The sequence below is a fragment of the Pezoporus flaviventris genome, unplaced genomic scaffold (genome assembly GCF_033815535.1).
Source record: "Pezoporus flaviventris isolate CSIRO_AGI_PZ_B2104156 unplaced genomic scaffold, CSIRO_AGI_Pfla_v1 ptg000047l, whole genome shotgun sequence".
NCBI lineage: Eukaryota > Metazoa > Chordata > Aves > Psittaciformes > Psittacidae > Pezoporus > Pezoporus flaviventris.
The window spans coordinates 9,108,150-9,126,470 of NW_026892595.1; the positions used below are offsets into that span (position 1 = coordinate 9,108,150).

The window sequence follows — 18,321 nt, forward strand, 5'->3', positions numbered from 1 at the left end:
CATAAAAAACATCTTACCTCATAGGGGTTAAACCACTTAGGTCTGGATCTTACAAAATGAGCAGAGTCTTACAGCTGAAGTAGTTCTGCTAACTGAGCACTAGTGGGGTAGTTGTTTGATTTGGAAAGATTTGTAAATTTAAAGCATAAGTTGCTACATTTCTCATAGTTGCCTGTGAAGCTGAATTAACAGAAATATGAAATAAATCACTGGGATAAGTATGTTGTACAAAGTATTCTCCAAAAACATGCAGAACCACAGAAGTATGTGTGTCAGGCAATTAGCATGACAAATTTTTGGTCTACTGTAAATATTTAAAAGTTGGTCATTTTTCCTCAGGAGCAATACAAATTGTTCTGGGGTGCTTAAAAATGGGCAGCAGATGTACATTGTCATAACTGATAATTCAGTTTAACTTCCAGCATCTCTCTATACTGTCTTTTTTTTTTTAAATCTCACAGCAGATTTTAGTTTTAAAACCGAAAGACTGAATTAAAGAACAGGTTTTAAGTTTTGCTTTGGTTTGGTTTGGATTTAAAGCACATGTAAAGATCAATTGTATTTACACAAAATAGACAGCTCCTTTCTGCCTGTTTTGAAGGAGGCCTCACCAAGGCTAGTGTGACTGTGCTTCCTCCTCAGAATTGGTCCTCTCAGAGAGGATGCTTTGGAGCAACCAGCTAAAATCCAGAGACACTCGGTTGGACACCCTTCTGAAGGTTAAGTGCTAGGTACTCTGATAAAATCATCACAGTTTGAGGAGAATTCAGTGATTTGCCCCAACAATCTGATTAGAAGGTAGAATCTAGACATTTGTGTGTGTAGCCACACAGCCTTTGCCCAGGTCCAATCCTTGCCCAGGCTACTCTACCCCACATGTAGATGGTGCTTACAGCTTCCTGTGTCTGGCCCTGGCTGGCTCTGTGTACAGGGAGCTCCTAAGTGTACTAAACGTCCGCAGCTCCTCTTTAAAGCTTTGTATCTTCAAAGATGTAAGTCTTTTTTAAAAAGTTATTTTCTGCAAGTATGTGAAGAAAAATTATACAAATCTTTTCAAAGTTTCAAGTTTTAGAAGGTTTTTAAATTTGAAATAAGCTTCCAGGCTTTATTAGCTGAAGTTTGTTAATTCTTTTCAGTAAAACTGCTTCTTGAAATCTTTTTTCTCTCAAGTATGTACATTTTCCACCACTTTTCATTGGGGAAATGTTTATTGGGAAGCTTTCATTATCTGTTTCTTTTTTTTTTTTTCTCTTTCTGTTCGGATTTCAAGTGAACAGTGTCCATAAAGTGATGAATTTTCTCTTGCTAATATAAATTCGGTCTATATAGTATATACTCTGGTATGTATAGTGTCCTTATTTCTTCTTTTCTACTCTTTAATTGCTTTTAGGGCATACGTATGTACTTATTTAACCATATATAGCCTTTTCTGGTAAGGCTGTTGTGCAGTTGCTTAACTTAGAATGTGAATGAAAGGTCCTGACAGACAGAGATATGCATTTAAAAATAGAATGTATGACATATTTCTAAAGTGAATCAAATGTTTATGATATTTCTTGTATTCCATATTTTTGATTCAGAGGACTTGATGTAAAAGATGTGTTGATTTTAGGAATTTTTCTCAACAGTCGTCTATTGGAGACTGCAGATCTGATTGCATTGTGGATGTCTGTGGGGTTTGCACATGGTAAGCTGCAGCTGATAGCATTGGCTTTACAGGAGTAACTTTTAATGGTCATATACTTAAAGATGGCTTTTATTTGTCACTTTGTTCTTCAGTTCTTCTGATGTCTTTGCCTACAGCAGTATCTGTTATGTGTTAATATAGAAAGGTGGTTTTTTTCAGCTGGAGTACATTCCAGTCTTTCAAATCATGAGTGTTTCTGACAGAAGCAAGAATATAGGAGCAATAGTTCTCAGAATTGTTGGGATAGTCTGATGTACAAAGACCATATGTTAATGTCATATAGAAGTTTAGTTGCTCTGAATTTGATTAAAAACATGGCCTTTTATAGTGAATAGGATACAGTGCTGACCACGTTTGCTTCAGATTTATATTATGAATAAGACAATAGCATTGCTAATACAGCACGCAGCGAGCTTGCAAGGAAGCAGCTAATCACCGATTTGCAAGACGCTGTTTCGATGCTGTGCAGCACTGAAATGAAAAGGGAACAGTGCCACCTAGGTATAGAAATCAGATGCAAGATAATGCAGTAACAGGTTCTCTTTTTCGTCCTTAAAATACATGTCAGGTCGAGTGAGAGAGACAGCTTGATTTTCTAGAGTCTAATTTCTGAAAGGTAACTGCTCCAAAGTTCTGCAGATTCAGTGTATCTATTTCACAGCAGATTTTCTATCGACCACACAGTTCAGGTAGAAGTTTAACTTCTGTTTCTTCTTGTTTAATTGTAGGTGTGTACAATACAGATAACTTCAGTTTATTATCCATAACAATAGACTATGATCCATTTGGATTTATGGATTCTCATGACCCAAGTAAGTGTACCACCTGTTTTTAAATGTATTTTTTTTACTTAAAATAAATTCTTTATGTAGTTTCTGTATATGTAAAAACTAACATTATTAGGAATTTTAAGAGATGTTTTAAGAATTTGGGGGGGGGGGGGGGGGGGGGAATTATCAGAGGCCAGTTCCATGGCAATTCAAGTAGTAAAAGTCTTTTTAATGAAATATCACTACTAACCCTATTTTCATAAGTGTTTCCAGTTGAACTTCATGAATTGAACAGATGCTACAACAGAAACCTAGAAAATTAAAAACTCTGTTGCTGTAAACAGCCAAAAGCAAAAGTGTCATATAATAACTTTGCATGCATCTTGTTCTAGCTTTATAGTCACAACAATTACATGTTGGATGAAAACAAATCAGACCAACACAGTCATGGCAGTGTTTCTTTGAAAGTATGAATTCAGTCAGTCTGGGATTGATAGATATCGGTCCAGTATATACATAAATGCGTATTATTTGATTACTCAGATGCAACCTATAAATAATAATCTTCAGAGTCAGTTGTTATCTCGCTGTTTTTGTGAGATTGCAGCCTCAAATTAAGGAAGTCTCATGAGAATAAATGTTATATTGTTTCTATTGTATTTGAAAAACAAAGAAACAAACAAAACCACAGGGCTTTTCTGGTTTTTGATCTGGTGGATTGACCCCAGTTAGCAATTAAGAACCCACCAGCCACTTGTTGACACCCCCCCCCGCTGCAAGTTGGGGAAGTATATTTATATTTATATACTTTACTATATTTCCAAATAATAGATCTTGAGTTAATTCACTGTAAATAAGTAACCTTGTGATCTAATTTTAAATATTTAGCAGCTTCAGGGCTTTTATTAGTTTGCTATGTAAATATAACAGTGGATACACGTCAATATTTTAACATTGATTGTTTATTGTAATTACTCTCTTGTGGAAAAGTAATGTTTTGTTTGAGACAGATCTTGTTCCAAACACGTCTGATGATGAAAGGAAGTATAAAATGGGAAACCAGGCAAATGTTATGTTTTGCTGTTTAATCTAAGCAAGCTGTTACAAGCTCTAAAACCTTTATTGGATCCCAGGCAAAAGCAGCTGTAAGTAATCCTTAAAATATCTTAATGCTTAAAAGAACTAGTGAGATGGGAGACCATCTAATCACCGTATGCATAGGAAAGAAAGGGATTAGCCTTTAAAAATCTTCTTTTCTAAGTGGAAATTGGTTCTGAAGTAATTATTGGCAGAGTAAGGTTGGAGGAAGGGGAGAAAGGTTTTCATTAGCCATAAATAATAGCAAAATATGACTGGCAGGTGGTCCTAGATGTTCTGTTGTCCACTCTCTTTTCACTAAGGTAGGTTCTTTGCCCGCAGTTTTCTATTCTAAGTTTGTCTAGCTTGTTCTCTAAGATGCTTACTGATAAAAACCATGCATCCTCCTGAAGTAATGAGGTAGTATTTTAATATCCTATTGTAAAGATTCCTGATATAAACCTTCAGTTGTGCAGTTTAAACTCATGACATCTTACTCAGTATGAAAAGGATTTTTTCTTCTTTGCAGCAGCTATTTGTATATTTGAAGCCTGTGAAAATGTTTCCCCTCAGTCTTTTTCCCACTACAGATCCCAGTAGATTCAGAATAACAATGTTTGTGAGATACCAGTCAGAAGAAGTTTTGTTTAGTGTACAGTAGGATTGTACCCATAATAATATTTTAGTTCCATAGATCTGACATTGCTTTTGTTTTTGCAGAGCTTCCCAGGTTTTGAAGTAGTATGGTGACCGCTATTACATCCATATGCAGTTCCAGAACTCAAACCTCCTTGTCACAATAATATAAATAATATTATGTAACAGTTTCCTTACTTTGTTAGTATTTTTCAGCTTTACAGAACTATTTAAAACAAATATGGGTCTTGGGGAGAATGAGGATGATAATTATTTGATTGCTTTCCTCCTAAAAGTGAGTTTGCTTTGCTAATTTTGTTGGGAAAGTTCTGAACGGATACCACATATTTCAAAACCACTGATGAAATTATCTTTATTTCACTAGCTTATGGAAGATACAAAGGCTGACCTCACATTGAAATGACTTTTCAATGTAAATGTCATTGAAATAATATTTCGACAGCTCAGTGAAACTACTGAAGACCAGTTAAAGGAGCTCCACATTCCTGAGGTATTAATATAATAATCCAATTTTAGGAATAGTTAAATGAGTAAAGCAAGTTGGACATAACCCTGATATAATAGAGGATGTCTCAAGCCATGATTTGTCTGGGAAATGTGTCGTTGTTACGTTATTAAGGGACGGGGTTGGGGGGGAGACTCATATATCTGTGTTGTGCTACCACCCCATGTTAAGCCTGTGTCTGTTAATGAAGGATACATTAAAAAAGAGTGCTAATGAAAGATACATTAATGAAGTGGGCTGAAGTCAGATTTTCCACCTCTGGTACAGGTCCAATATGAGCAGTTGTAAATATTCATACACAGGTGGGAATGTGATTTCACATTCAAGATGGGTCTGCTAGGAAGAGCTTTCCTCCCACAACCCTTCCTTTTCTTTTTCTTTTTTCTTTTTTTTTTTTGTGTGTGTGTGTATGTTGCTTGAGAATACCTTCCAATAGTATTTCATAAGACACAAGTGAAGTTGGACAGGGATCATAAGGAAAGGTTCAACCTTGGGTCATTCAGACTATTCCTAACATGGGTTTACCAGGTGGCCTAAACCTCAGCTCTCAGGCTCATCCACTTGTCTTGGTATCTAATGGTAAGTGAGATTCCATCTTGTCATAAACTCCTGCTAGAATCTCAGCCCATAGTGGCTGCTGCCCTTCCTTGGACAGAAGATGGGTTCTAAATGGAGCTTGAAGCGTAGGAACACATTTTGTTACTGTGTCCTGCTCAGCTTGGTATCCCATCCCATGTTGCTGCTAACTCAGCCTAAATGTATTCTTTAGGACCAAGTACAAAAGAGATAGAAGTATTAAAACTTCTTACCTGGATATAGTGCAGTCTTTAGAAGTGGAAATATAACTGAAATGGTTGAACTGGACTTTGATGCTAGGTAAATAATCAGTAGATAAAAGTGCAGAGGAGAAATTCTGAAAAGAAAGCTTCTAAGAACATGGTCTGGAAAGAAAACTAGGCCTTTTTTTTCTTTTTTCCCACGCAAGGGTGTTATTTAGCCCACAAGTTCCGAGTCCCAGAAGTGATGTGGTAAAAGCAGGTACAATTTTATGCTGGTAGAAAGTTCTATTTTTTTTAAAGATTTTTTAAAGTACGAAAGTAATTTCATCTGCTGTTTATTCACGTTAATACTTTGCTAGTAGCAAAGCAAGTTTTCATATTGGTCTGTAGATCACTTGCATTTTTTGAAGCTGCACACCAAAATTGACCTAAGAAATGGGAATACTTATGTTTAGTATTAACTGGAAACATTCTCAAATTCCTCCTAAAGCAGCTTAGCCCTGCACAGCTTTGAACTAATGCGTGACTCCCACACTCACCTGTAATCCACCTGCCAGACCCCCAGCTCTTAGTCACATCTGTAATATTAACTCATTTTTATACTCAAATGTGGTTTTCATTATATTCCTCTAAAAAAACTCCACAGATGTGATCTAAACTTCAATTTGTTCTTGCTTTTAATTTCCCTTACTTAGCTTTTGCCCATTTTCTCTTGTATATCTGCTGTTTACCTCCTTTTATCTATGTCCATGTCTTTCTAATCTGTTCTTTCTCTGAAGTGCATGCTTTGTCTGTGAGCTTTGGCTACTTTCTCTCTTTTTTGGCTATTTTCTCTGGTATTTGCATCAGCTGCAATATGAAGCAGCTGTTAGCTCAGTGTAGTCAGCCAGGGAAGCCTCGTTTGTTGTTGTTGTTGTCCAGCACTGGAGGCCACAGCTCCAAGCTCTAGTTTCTCTCCAATTGCCTTTTTCAAGTTCTCTCTTCTCACCCTTTTTCATCTCCTATTGTGTCTATTCTCCTTAGTTTTCCCCTCCCATCATCTGATTCTCTCCCCATCCCACCAGGCAGAGTGAGGAAGCGGCTGTGTGATGCTTAGTTGCCGGCTGGGGTTGAACCAAAGACATTTGTTTGCTTTACTTTGTTTTTTTTTTCTTAACAGGAACAAAATCCCCATTACCCACCATTAACTGTTTCTTTCTCTTCAGGAGTCCTGGACTCCCCGGGATCTGGGTAAACACAAGTTATTTTCAGAATGGGTTACTATGTACCTCTTGAGATTGAATTGGTAAGTCTGAGGCAGTTTCAAGTGTAAAAATAACACCAGATGTGTATTTGCCAAAGCAGGCAATGTTAAGCCTCAGCGATTTTCCAAAATCTTTAGCAGATCTGGTAAACTGGCCCAAACATGATTTCATATGCCTTTTTTGTCTTTATGGTTCTAGGTTGTGCTAGATTTCAGAAGAATTACTATTGTAGTTCTGTTTTGACACAGAGATATACATAAAAATGACATGGGAGGAGTGGTCTGTACTTTCTGTCCTTCACTGAGCAACTGATGAGATTTCTTTGGTTAACAATTTTTGTTAAAATACCAGCTGTGATAAATTTGTGAAATTTGCCTGTAAAATACAATGAGCAACTGAAAATCTGTGGCCAAATGGGAATGAAGGAAATGCAGGATCTGATCAAATTCTGCACAAGAGAGATTATAAGCTTCAACATTGTGCTGTTTTGCAGGGTCTTTTAGTCTCATTTCTAGTGGAAATGGCTGTGCTCTTTTGTTAGATATTTCTCACAATTTTACTTGTATTTTAGGAAGTTAATATAAGAACAGTTACCAAGAAGGAAGGTTTGGTTTAGCACTGGGTTTTGATAGGGTTAAGAAGTTTCAACTTTGGGACTCTGAGGCTCTTGGCTATTTTCCTTAGCTAAAATTTGATGCTGAAAAGTGTCTAAGCACACTTCATATTTTTCCATGGCTTTTGAATCTGCTTCTAGAGAAGATCATGATGTTCTGAGTTTTTATTCCAAATCAGAAAGGATCCTAGTTTGGGGATGGTCTTCTGCAAATCAGCATCATGTTTTTCCACATGCATCCTGTGGTATAGAGGACAGACAAAACAAGGAAAAGGTTTTGCTTTCAGGATCACAGTAGTTCTAGTGGTCTGTTTTGGTAGCAGTCCAGCCTTGATATGCAAAGATTCATGGTTATGCTAGTTAAGTTTTCTTCCATATAATTGGTCATCACTCTATATCCATACAGCAGAACTGCAGAAATTTGTAACAGGCTACTGATGTTAATTTCTTTTTGAAATTTAATTTTACTTTTAAAACCCAACAGATCTTGTCACATTTTTGCTAGCTGCTCCATAACAGTGTGGCTGAAGTTTTTTTATGGAGTTCTTTTCTTGCTTTTGTTCTCTTTTGCATCATACATTTAAATAGATCTCTTTGATGCCCCTTGTGGTCTCTTTAAATTGTGTTTTGTTTCTTGTTTAGTTGTTTTGGTTTTTTTTTTTTTGTTTAAGTATTTACTTGTAACAGCTGTCTCTTGTCAGTACAATTTGCAGCAGAAAGCTGGCTCAACTCAGTCAAGTGTTCATTTTTATCCAGCATTTCATGTTAAAGACAAAACCATCAGCTCTTTAGACTTCTATGTGGGTTGGTAAGTCCCACTAAATTTCATATTGCTGTCTTTAGTACTGACCGACCTTGAATACATTGCCATTACACCTCATTATTCATCACCTTTCCCTCATCATTACTAAGTGTAGTAAAATATCTCGCTCCTCAAAGTACCTTACCTTGAGGCATTGAAGCCGATCACTTATTATCTTTATCTTTTTTCTTTCTTCATTTACTTTTTAGTTCTTAGCAGTGCTTTATCTTGTACTGCCTAAACTTAGGAGTTGTTCAAAAAGTTTTGACAATCCAAATCCCAATACAAGTTTTTAATTGTATTTCTTTAGAAAAGAAACAGGAAAAAAAAAATGTAGACCAGATTATAAAATCCTCATAAGGGCACAAAATGTCTTCTGCTTTGTCCTTTTCTTATCTGGCTTGTCTTACTCTTTCATAATTATCTTGTCATTTGTTTTAATTAGATACTTTTAATGCCATTGTGAAACTTGACAGTTTTCTATTGTTAAGAATATATTTCTGGGCCAAATATTCTCCTCTAGTATGAGTCATGGGTTTAATGTGAGTTATGTTTTTTTTTTTTATGAGTCATTTGTTAACTTCTCCACCTTTTAAATATTCTTTTTATATTGTTACCACACTTTGTTATTGAAAACCCATTTACCAGATGAAATCAAAAACTTGGCCAGAGCAGATTATTTTGCCAAGTAGGAAAACACTGTTTTTCAGCAGTTAGACTATGTAGAGATTATCAGGGTTCCAAACAGCTGGTTGTATTTTTTGGCTTTTGTTTAATATCTGGGAGTACATGCAGAACAGGGGTAATGTGAACATGAAGAATGTCTGTATCTGGATGGGTTGCACCTCTGCCTTTTTCTCATGGAAGTCAGAACCTGGATGTTGTGGTGGAATGTTCTATTACCTGTGCAGCTTTTATAAAGGAGGGAGTGGAAATGCCACCTGAAGTGCTTCTGGTTTCAGGCCATATTCTGATTTTGTAAGAGAGTTTCACCTTGTCCTTTCTGGCAGGAACATGAGCAGCCAGAGTCCAGCATGTACAGCATAGGGTGATTTTTTGTCCTTTACTTTTCTAAATAAAATAAAGACCCTTTGCGTAATGCTTGTGTATGTCAAATCTTGTGGTTTAAAATGGCTATCATTCTGTTTCAAACAGAATTTAATTGTATTGGATACATAAAATAATCATGCATTACTGATTACATAGCTTCAGTAAATTCTAGTTTGTTGTCTGGTTAAATGGTGCTTTTTAGAAGCAGTGCTTTATTACAGAGGAGTCTGTTCACTGTGCTAGGCACTAATTCTGTATGGGGAGCTATTTAATATGAATAAAGTCCTGTGATTGTCTAACCACAGAACCTTAGGAAGAGCCAGTCAGAGCTGTTCTCAAAGACATCAATTGTCTTGGTAGTCAGCTAGGATAAACGAGTTATGTTTGCAAGCTGAGGAAGCAGTACAAGGAGATGCAAGAATACAGTGTATTGGGAAATGGAAATAGATTAAGTTTAATCCTTTTATCCAAATATTGTTTCTGATCATCTCCCTCCTAACATGATTTATTAATCACATCGTAAATAATTGGTTAGAGAAATTTTATTTACTAATTGAGTAGAGAGAAATTTGGGATGGTGATTTTGATGAATATTCTGCTTTCTCTAAAATCATCTTTCAAATACGCTGTAAGGATATTTACAGGAATATTTTATAAATATATACGTATATTTTTTTTAAAGAAACATATAAAAGTAACATTTATGCAAATAAAACCTGCTGAGACACAAATGGAAAGGGAAAGAACAGTATAAGTTTGTGTATGTCCAAAAATAACAGACTTCCGGTTTCAAGTCCATGGGTGAAATGTCTCTGTTATCACTAATTCATCTCTTCATAATAATCAGCTACTGGATTTGGCAAAATATGCAGACCCACGTCAAATTAAGATTTGCAATGCAAGTTTGAAATGTTTGTTACAGTTAATCAGTAACATTGTTTTGTTCATTAAAATGAAAACTTTCTGAAGTAGAATGCTAGGCTTTAATTGCAGTTGACTGACATTATCTGCTAAAAAATCGATAATAAAAGCCATGTGTGCTTATGAGAATCCTCTTTGGCATACAGTTTGACAGGATGCCTTTTATGAGTTCTTAGTTGCTGTCCTGTAACATGTAGCCTGGTTTACTAATTCAGCAGTTTCATTTTCTATCCCTTCAATTTCCCTACTGCTGTTTAGACACAGCCTGGCACATGCGAGAGATGCAGTGCAGTGGTAATCAGTGTTTCCAAAAAGATACAGCAGACAGTTATGGAAAAATCTGGGGAACCTCCCACTATCCCTAACAAGAAATTAAAAGGAAAGTTGATAAAGTAGTTTCTAAAAATACAGCAGAAATAAACATTAGATGCTTTTATGGCTAAAGTTTTGATACATGATATAGAAAAAGGGATATCTAAGTACATATACTTTAATTGATATCTTAATAATTCCTATTCAAATTAAGTAATGTAATACTAATTTTTATGCTCTCCAGGAAGGTACTGACAACACTGAAATATGCTTTCCAACAATATAGCAGGCACCAAAGCCATGGTAAACTCATCACATTTGAAAAGTCTGCAGGTGTTCACCACAGGAAACCCTTTGTGTATCAGTGCGATGTTCTGTATTACTGTAGTCTTTGTTTGGTACTTTGACACACTGATTATGCAAGTTAAAAAGGTTCCTTTAACAGCTCATCAAAATAAGTAGATTAGTTCCTTTTCCTTTTTATGCATTTTTTTTCCTTGATCTGCAAATTAAACCTTCTTGAAGATTTCAATGACATGTTTCAATGACTGTATTTCCTCTTGTTGAATATGTCTAACTAAATTTAACTGAATATACTTTTGGTTTCAGCTGTTAATCCTAGGAATTGGATGGCAGAATCAGCAGTGCAAAAACCTAATTTGAATGATTTCTCAGAGGTAAAATTATTTCATTCTTTCCTGACATATTTATTAATAATTGGCATAATTGTTAATGAAAGAGTTGTTGCATTTACTTTTTGAACCAATACTACACTTAGATCAACACTGTACCAATACCAATTACTATTAACAATACTAACAAAAGTAGTATTATTTATAAATAGTAGCAACTATATTAATAGTAGCATTAATAATAGTAAGCAAACTTTAAGTATAAAAATAGTAAGCAAAAATAATAGTTTCTGGAGCTAGGAGGGTGCATAATGTGAAGTGGAAGAAACTTTTCTTGTTTTCAGGAAAACATTTTGCATAAAAACTTACCCATTTTAATTACTTACAGGTTTGTCTGCTACAGCAGATCTTACAACACCCCTTACAGAGACAGCAGGCTGCAGTGAGAGCAGGTTACTCCCAGCTTGGGCCAAGGATCTTAAAGTGAGCTGTTCATCCTGAGAGAAAACTGACCAAGCAAGAAAGATGATCGAGATAGACTGGAGCTCAGGCCTTCAAACAGGATCAGTGGATCAAGCCACAGGAACTTTTCTCCCTTACACTGTGTGGACTGAAATCTGGTACTCTGCTAGCCAAGACAAAGTTGTCTTAGCAACTTTATAAAAGATTAGAGAAGGGGACCACTATGTATGGTTGCATCAACAAATTATATTGGTGTTTATAACTCTGCCTTTTCTCTTCAGTTGTGCATTTATTTGAGTCCCAATATTTAAGTTCTCCCAAGCCGTCACACTTAACTTCTCAGAGTTCATGGCTGATCAGGTGGGTCTCAATAGCTTCTAATGGCTGGTCCATTTAAAATCCATCTAAGCTACTTTTAATAATATGGTATTTTGATGAATGTTTTCCTTGCTGTTACACACTGTTCAAATACAATTGTATTCTGAAGACATAAATGTTCTTAAATCTTTTGCAGAGACAGAACAGAGGATCATCTTACACTCAGACCTTGCCACCTTTTCTCTTTCTGACCTTGTTTTGTCCCAATAAACTGCCAAAAAAGATTTAAAGGAAATCTAATTAAATAATGAGCAAAGATGTCTGTCTTGGAAGTGACTTGCCTACAAATAAGCTTTGGTGCCTTTGCCAGTGTCAGGTGCCAGTCAAGCCTGGCCCACTGCTCTTTGAAAGTCTATCTTTTGATAGTATTAGAAAGATTGTTGGCACATGGGTATAAAGCCTCAGGAAATTTTCACTGCTTGAACCTGGAAAAGGGCTTTCTTGGAAGCATCTTACTGTATATGTAGTTGAGTCAATGTGCCTTTTGTATCCAGCCACCTGATGCTATGAGGAACTAACAAAAGTCTTGCAGGGCAAGTATTTAAAATTCAGCTGGAGCTGCTATATAGAATCCTATGAGTAACAGAGAGAGACTAGTCTGAGTCCTGTGTCTCATTATTTATCCTTTTTTGATATTCCATTTTCACAAAACTTAAACCAAAATTAATACATAAGGAAGCAGGTTCAGTGGTTATGCTTGAAAATTGACAGTAAAAATAACTTATTTGGGGGCTTTGTTACTTCTTGACATCACCTTTACTCTTCCCAAAGCCAAAATCTCCAAATGTCTTGAGTGCCACTTTAATTTTGAAATAGAGGCTATTAAGTGGTGTAATCATTTCACAGATCTATCTCTAGAAACATAACTAGAGTGGAAAAAATACAGTATTAGAAATTATTCAGAATGGTTTCCTCTCAGAAATATAGTTGTTCAAATATAAATACAGTTGTAATGTAAGTAATAGTATCATGATGTGAGGCATAGTATAGGTATTTAAATATTTTTCTGAAAGTCCAATGAAATTTGAGCAAGTGACACAGGTTCAGCCTGGGTTAGCTTCTTTTTTGCAGGTAAGAAGTGCTCTTCTGCAACCATTGCGATACTGTTTGAGCTGGCAACACTTCAAGATAAAAGGAGTGTGCTGGGGGGGGGGGGGTAGGCTGCGTTCTCAACCTAGTGCAACATTGCTGTTGATGTCTTTTCACAGATATGTACAAGCAAAACAGCATGTTGTGATGAAATCTGTGAATGCCAGCATTACCACCTGCAGTGGAACAAGTTACACTGCACCTAAGTGATGATTGGAAGGTGAATGTATTTGTGCCTGCAGGGTAAATACAGCACCACTACAGCTTGGACCCTGGTTTCCAGTTAGGTGAAAGGAAAGAACTCTGTGCTGAACCAAACATCTGTTAAGATAGTTTTGTGTGTGATCCAAACATGACTGCCTGTGCATCTTCACCTCATGGAGTAACTGTGTAAGAACAAAGCATTTTTATACTGCTTTTTCCTTCAAAGTGTTTTGTAAATGTTAAATCCTGCTAGTAACAGCAGCAAGTGGAACTGTATTTCACCCATAGTTATATGTAAAGAAAGCTTCCCAGCATCACAATATAAAACCAGAACATCCTGAATGGGAACTCTTTTTACAAGCAGTGATACGTACTTCCCACTGTGCTCATTGTGAAGCTTTTCTCAGGTTCTTCAAAACCATCTGAAAGAATGAAGCAAGCCCTGAAAACTGGTTTCACATATTCCTCTGGTTGCAGGGAGTAGGTCAGCTACTTCTCCAGGAGTTCATTCATGGATTCAGTCATGTATGTCCTCTTACCCTGTTTTACTGGCATATCTGCCATTTTTTTCTCCCTGGTTTTACCATGCAGTTCAGATTACCTGTTTTTAGTAACTATTCTAATTTTGTAATAGTACTGACTGTTAATGGTGATAAAACTGTCTTAGAATATTCTGCAGGACCATGAGAATTCATAAGCCTTAACAACACTGAATCTGTAGCAACAGGACAAGGGGCAATGGGTTTAAACTTAAACAGGGGAAGTTCAGGCTGGATATAAGAAAGTTCTTTACTGTGAGGTGGTGAGGCACTTGAACAGGTTGCCCAAGGAAGTGGTAAATGCTCCATCCCTGGCAGCGTCCAAGGCCAGGCTGGACAGAGCCTTGGGCAACATGGTCTCGCGTGAGGTGTCCCTGCCCATAGCAGGGGGGTTGGAACTAGGTGTCCTTCCCAACCCAAACCATTCTATCATTCTCTCTCTTCACTCTCAAACAGAAAATGCATGTTTTCCAGTTACTTTGAGACTGCCAATAACAACCCATAAATAATACTTCTCTCCTATAGTTTTGCCACATGAGCCATTTAAGTTTCTACTTTTCCACTCTCAGTGCCTGACAGTGCGTGAAAACCACATGCAGAATAGTTATCTCAACACTACCTTTTAACTGTGTTTTGTAACAGTAGAGAAACAAGCCCACGTCATGCTCAGCATTTAGTACCACCTTCCTTTCCACTTCTAGGTTTTCATCATTACGGTTTATTATGACAATGTAAGCATTAATACTGTGTTTCATGATATATTCCCTAAAATCCTTGGCTTCCACTTGTGGTTCTGGAGCTGCCTCTTCCTTCACATTACATAAACACAGCAGTGGATGCAAGAGCAGATGGGGAATAGAAGTACTGTGGCTGGTAATCAAGGAGGTGTTTACCTGGACTCTCTTCCTCTTTCTGTAGCAGAGGACAGATCTGAGGAGTAGTGGTGTTGACCCCCCACATGTAGGTTTTTCCCACACTAACCTTTCTAATCCTAAGGACTGATGGAAAAGCGGTCGCTTGAAGTTGGTCCTTCCACATCAGTGATGTAAGAGTCCAAAGATGACAGCTGCTGAGACTGCTTCCAGTTGAGGTATGGAGAGAGGTTAAAAATAACATGCTGCAATTTCAAGTCTTTTCACACGAAAATACTGTAATCTCCAGTAGTATACATACTATGGCAGTCTGCAGTAATTGGGCAATTTCATGTGGCAGTAGGTTAGATAGAGGTAGAAAGATTAATTTCTATTTTTTACAAATCCTTTGATTTACAGTCTTGGAAAGAAAGATCTTTTTGTACTTTGCAGCATATTTTTATGCCAAATAAAGCCAGATAATTGTGTATCATTAAGATGGTAGCTGTGTTCTCTGAATGGAGTTTGAATGCTTACATTTCAGAAATTCAATGCAAGCATGTACATACACAAAATAGTTGATAGAGGTCTAATCATCACATCATTTTAATTGATTTCTGGAGTTTTCTGTGGATTTCTTTTTGTTTTGAAGAAAGCTCAACTTTTTCTTTTGTGTAAGATTGTGTGAGTTATGATTGACTGCAGATGTAAAATGTATAAGATTGAGTTTATTGTGCTGTAACAAAAGAGAAGGGACGAAATAGGGCAGAAGGCTTAGCATTCTAGTAAGGAGAGTGAATGCTGGGAAAGCCATGTGGAAGTCTTAGCTCTCTGAACGTAAAGAAACCAGCTTATTGTGCAACATTTTTCCATGGATATGTCCTGCTTTAGTTTGATGCTGGGTGTTTATTTCATAAAAGAAAATTCATTTGGTTTAAAAATAATTGGATAGCAGACAGCTGTTGTCACCCAAGTGTGCTGAAGATGTGCACTCCTAATACCTTGTCAGAAAATGACACCCAGCTCTTTAGCATTCAATGATCTGCATAATGCTTACCTCAGCTACATATAGAAAGTCACTGGAAAAAATTAATCTGTTTTTATGAACCCCTAGTTTTAACCCTCCTACTTTTAGCTAGTTAGTATTTTTTTTTTATCCTGCACTTGGAACTAGAGCGTGAACTAAGCTTATGAGCCTTGCACTCATCCTTCCAGGAGCCTGTCCTTTTACTGCTTTGAGCAGGTACTACCAGCTCTTCCTTGTGTTGAGATGGTCATGTTTTGCCTTTCATTGCTCCAGCTTATCAGGGACTGGTTCCCAGATACTGAGTGTTTGTGGTTTGTGCTTTATCATAGCAAAGCCCTGGTCTTTGCCATCGTGTAGAGGACTATACTCATGCAGCCACGAAAAAGTGCAAACGCAGTAGGGACCAGCCAAACAAAAGTGTGGCAGGCCAGCCAGTACTGGTGCCTGTACTTGGATAACAGGGCGGCTCTTTGTGCTGTGACCTTGCGGATAACGTGGAAGATAATGGTCCACACCGCATAGGTGAAGTGACACCTCAGTTAGTGTCACACCTTCAGATTCTACCAGCAACATTTTCATTGATGTCAGTCAGTGCAGAGACTGCAAGGTGTCTGTGTGGGGGTGAAGGCCAGGCTTTGATAGCCTGATGCACCTTGGAGAGCCAAAAAAGTCCCCTACTTCTTCTGGGTTGGTCAGATGCTTCACCTAAACCAAAGACCCCACTGGAGCGGAGCCAATGCAGGAGCATGCAGTGTAGCTGTACTGGGATGGTGGAGAGGGGGTAAGCTGGCTTCAAACTGCAGCAAAGAGACTTCTAACACATACAGACAAAACCTCTTTAAAATATTTGAAGTGGTACCAATTGCCAGTAAAATGCCTGTTCATTAACTACAACACTTTGTGCAGATATAAAATAGAAGCTATTTTTATTTGAGAACTAATAATGGCTGCTGCCTAAATGAACAACGGAGAATTAAAATGGGAGAACAAATGGAAAAAAATGTAGGAGGAGACATTCAGATCAGGTACAAGTTAATTACAAAGTCTTTGAGAAGATAGACTATTTCTAGGTACAGTCTGAAGACAAATGTTAACCAACAGTAAAACCAAAATCCTGCTTACCACGAGAAACACAAGATTTTGAACTAAATTCTTCTTTGTCTAAGATTAACCAAATTAAATCTGATTTAAGGCAGCAGCTGTGAGTGCTGACAAGTTAGGACTGGAGTTGCATATGGAAGCAGGAGTTATACACATTTGGGGTGACCATCTCTGGAAATGGCCCTGGTCCTGCCTTGCATCTCAGAATGATCTAGCTGAAGTTTTGCTTTTAAAGACAGACTATTTTTGAAAAACATTGGCATCTTTTTTTATTGAAAAAGAACAAAACATCAAGACCCCCACAGTTGGGGGTTTTCTCATAAAGAACCTTTACGGGACATTCTGTGAAAAGGGATCTTTGAACTTCTCAAAATTCACACAACACTGTTGCTATTTTTGTTCAGCTCCAACTCTACTAGAGAGGCAGGCACAGTGTTCCCTCACTGGCTGGCTCTGTGAGTGCTGCTCCACCACCCCTGGCTGTCCTTATGGAGTGAAGCAAGACTAGAGCCAATTCTTACCTCAGTCTGATGGCAGAATGGTAGCTAATAATGGAGGGGTAGGGGCAGAAGAGGCAAGTTACAGGGACAAAGAGGTGGAGAGAGGGCACCCCATCTTACTTCCTGAGACCCTCCCAGGAGGAACTCTGAAGGAGAACTCCTCCTGGAGAAGCCTGATCCAACACAACTTTACCATGCTGACTCACAAACAGCTATGGCTTGAAGTTCACCTGCTTCCAGAGTTCAGGAGTTGCTGCCCCTTTTCTTCTCAAGAGCTTTCATTAGGTCAGACATGAAATCTGCCTGCCTGCCTCCACCCCCAGTTGGAAGTGGCCCAGCTGACCGTGGCTCTCCAGCTTGTCCAGTGTTTTCCAGCCTTTTTGATGGAAGTGGCACAGGTTTCTTTGTCAGAGGTGGTGGCTTAGTGGAGACGGGTGGAGGTGGAGGGGGTAATGGCACATCTCCATTGCTGCTGCTAGAGGCTGGTGGTGGAGGCACAAAATTAGGAGGAGGTTCACAGAAATCAGATGGTGGTGGTGGAAAATCAACCTTCAATGCAGGTGGTGGTGCTGGAAAGATGTCTGGATCTGTTAGGAAAATGCCGCTGTCTCTTTTGACTTTGGAGGGTAGAATTGGTGAAGCAGAAATAGCAGATGACCGCCTTTCTGGTGGAGGAGGAGGCGGCTGCAGCAAGTTCCTCTTACTCTGGAATTTCTGTGGCCTCATCACTGGCTGTACCAGGCCAGGTACACTGATGTTATTTGAGTTAGCCTTTAATAAGCAGAAGGAATAAAAGGATAATACAGAGTCAGTGCACATGTAAACTAATGCCACTGCTTGAGAACAGTGAAAGATGTGAAAATCCATGAGAAGACTGCAGCAGACAGACAGCAAAATGAAGTATAGTACATTTTGCCTGAAGAGTGCCAATAGTATTTTGTTTTCTTTCTGGAGCTGCCTACAGACCTTTAACAGTATTCATAATGCTTTTGAGTGCTGTCCTCAGAAACTGAGTGCTTTTAAAATCTCAAACAACTGCAGTTACTAACACATGTAAAGATGTTTTCTTGATCTTCCACCCTGCTGTTTATTCCCTGAGAACATGAAGACTTAAATAAAAA

The 18,321-nt window shown here is 37.8% G+C and overlaps 2 protein-coding genes across 2 annotated transcripts in view; one reads left to right on the forward strand and one right to left on the reverse strand.

The window, feature by feature from the left end:
• Positions 1-285: 285 nt before the first annotated feature.
• Positions 286-17,243, forward strand: LOC133277018 (protein adenylyltransferase SelO-1, mitochondrial-like). The gene is given in 14 exon segments (XM_061468535.1): positions 286-306; positions 1,613-1,633; positions 1,636-1,687; positions 2,416-2,499; positions 3,468-3,532; positions 3,535-3,602; positions 4,255-4,305; positions 4,387-4,465; positions 4,556-4,681; positions 6,681-6,760; positions 11,438-11,871; positions 13,098-13,368; positions 14,640-14,811; positions 17,105-17,243. Coding segments are annotated over 11 exon segments (705 nt in total). The 3' UTR covers positions 11,496-11,871; positions 13,098-13,368; positions 14,640-14,811; positions 17,105-17,243.
• The window catches only part of APBB1IP (amyloid beta precursor protein binding family B member 1 interacting protein), a 46,699-nt gene continuing 44,886 nt past the window's right edge, over positions 16,509-18,321 (reverse strand). Inside the window, exon 13 of the mRNA XM_061468221.1 lies at positions 16,509-17,971. Coding sequence (XP_061324205.1) covers positions 17,444-17,971 — 528 coding nt within the window. The 3' untranslated portion in view covers positions 16,509-17,443. The remainder of the gene's footprint in view (positions 17,972-18,321) is intronic.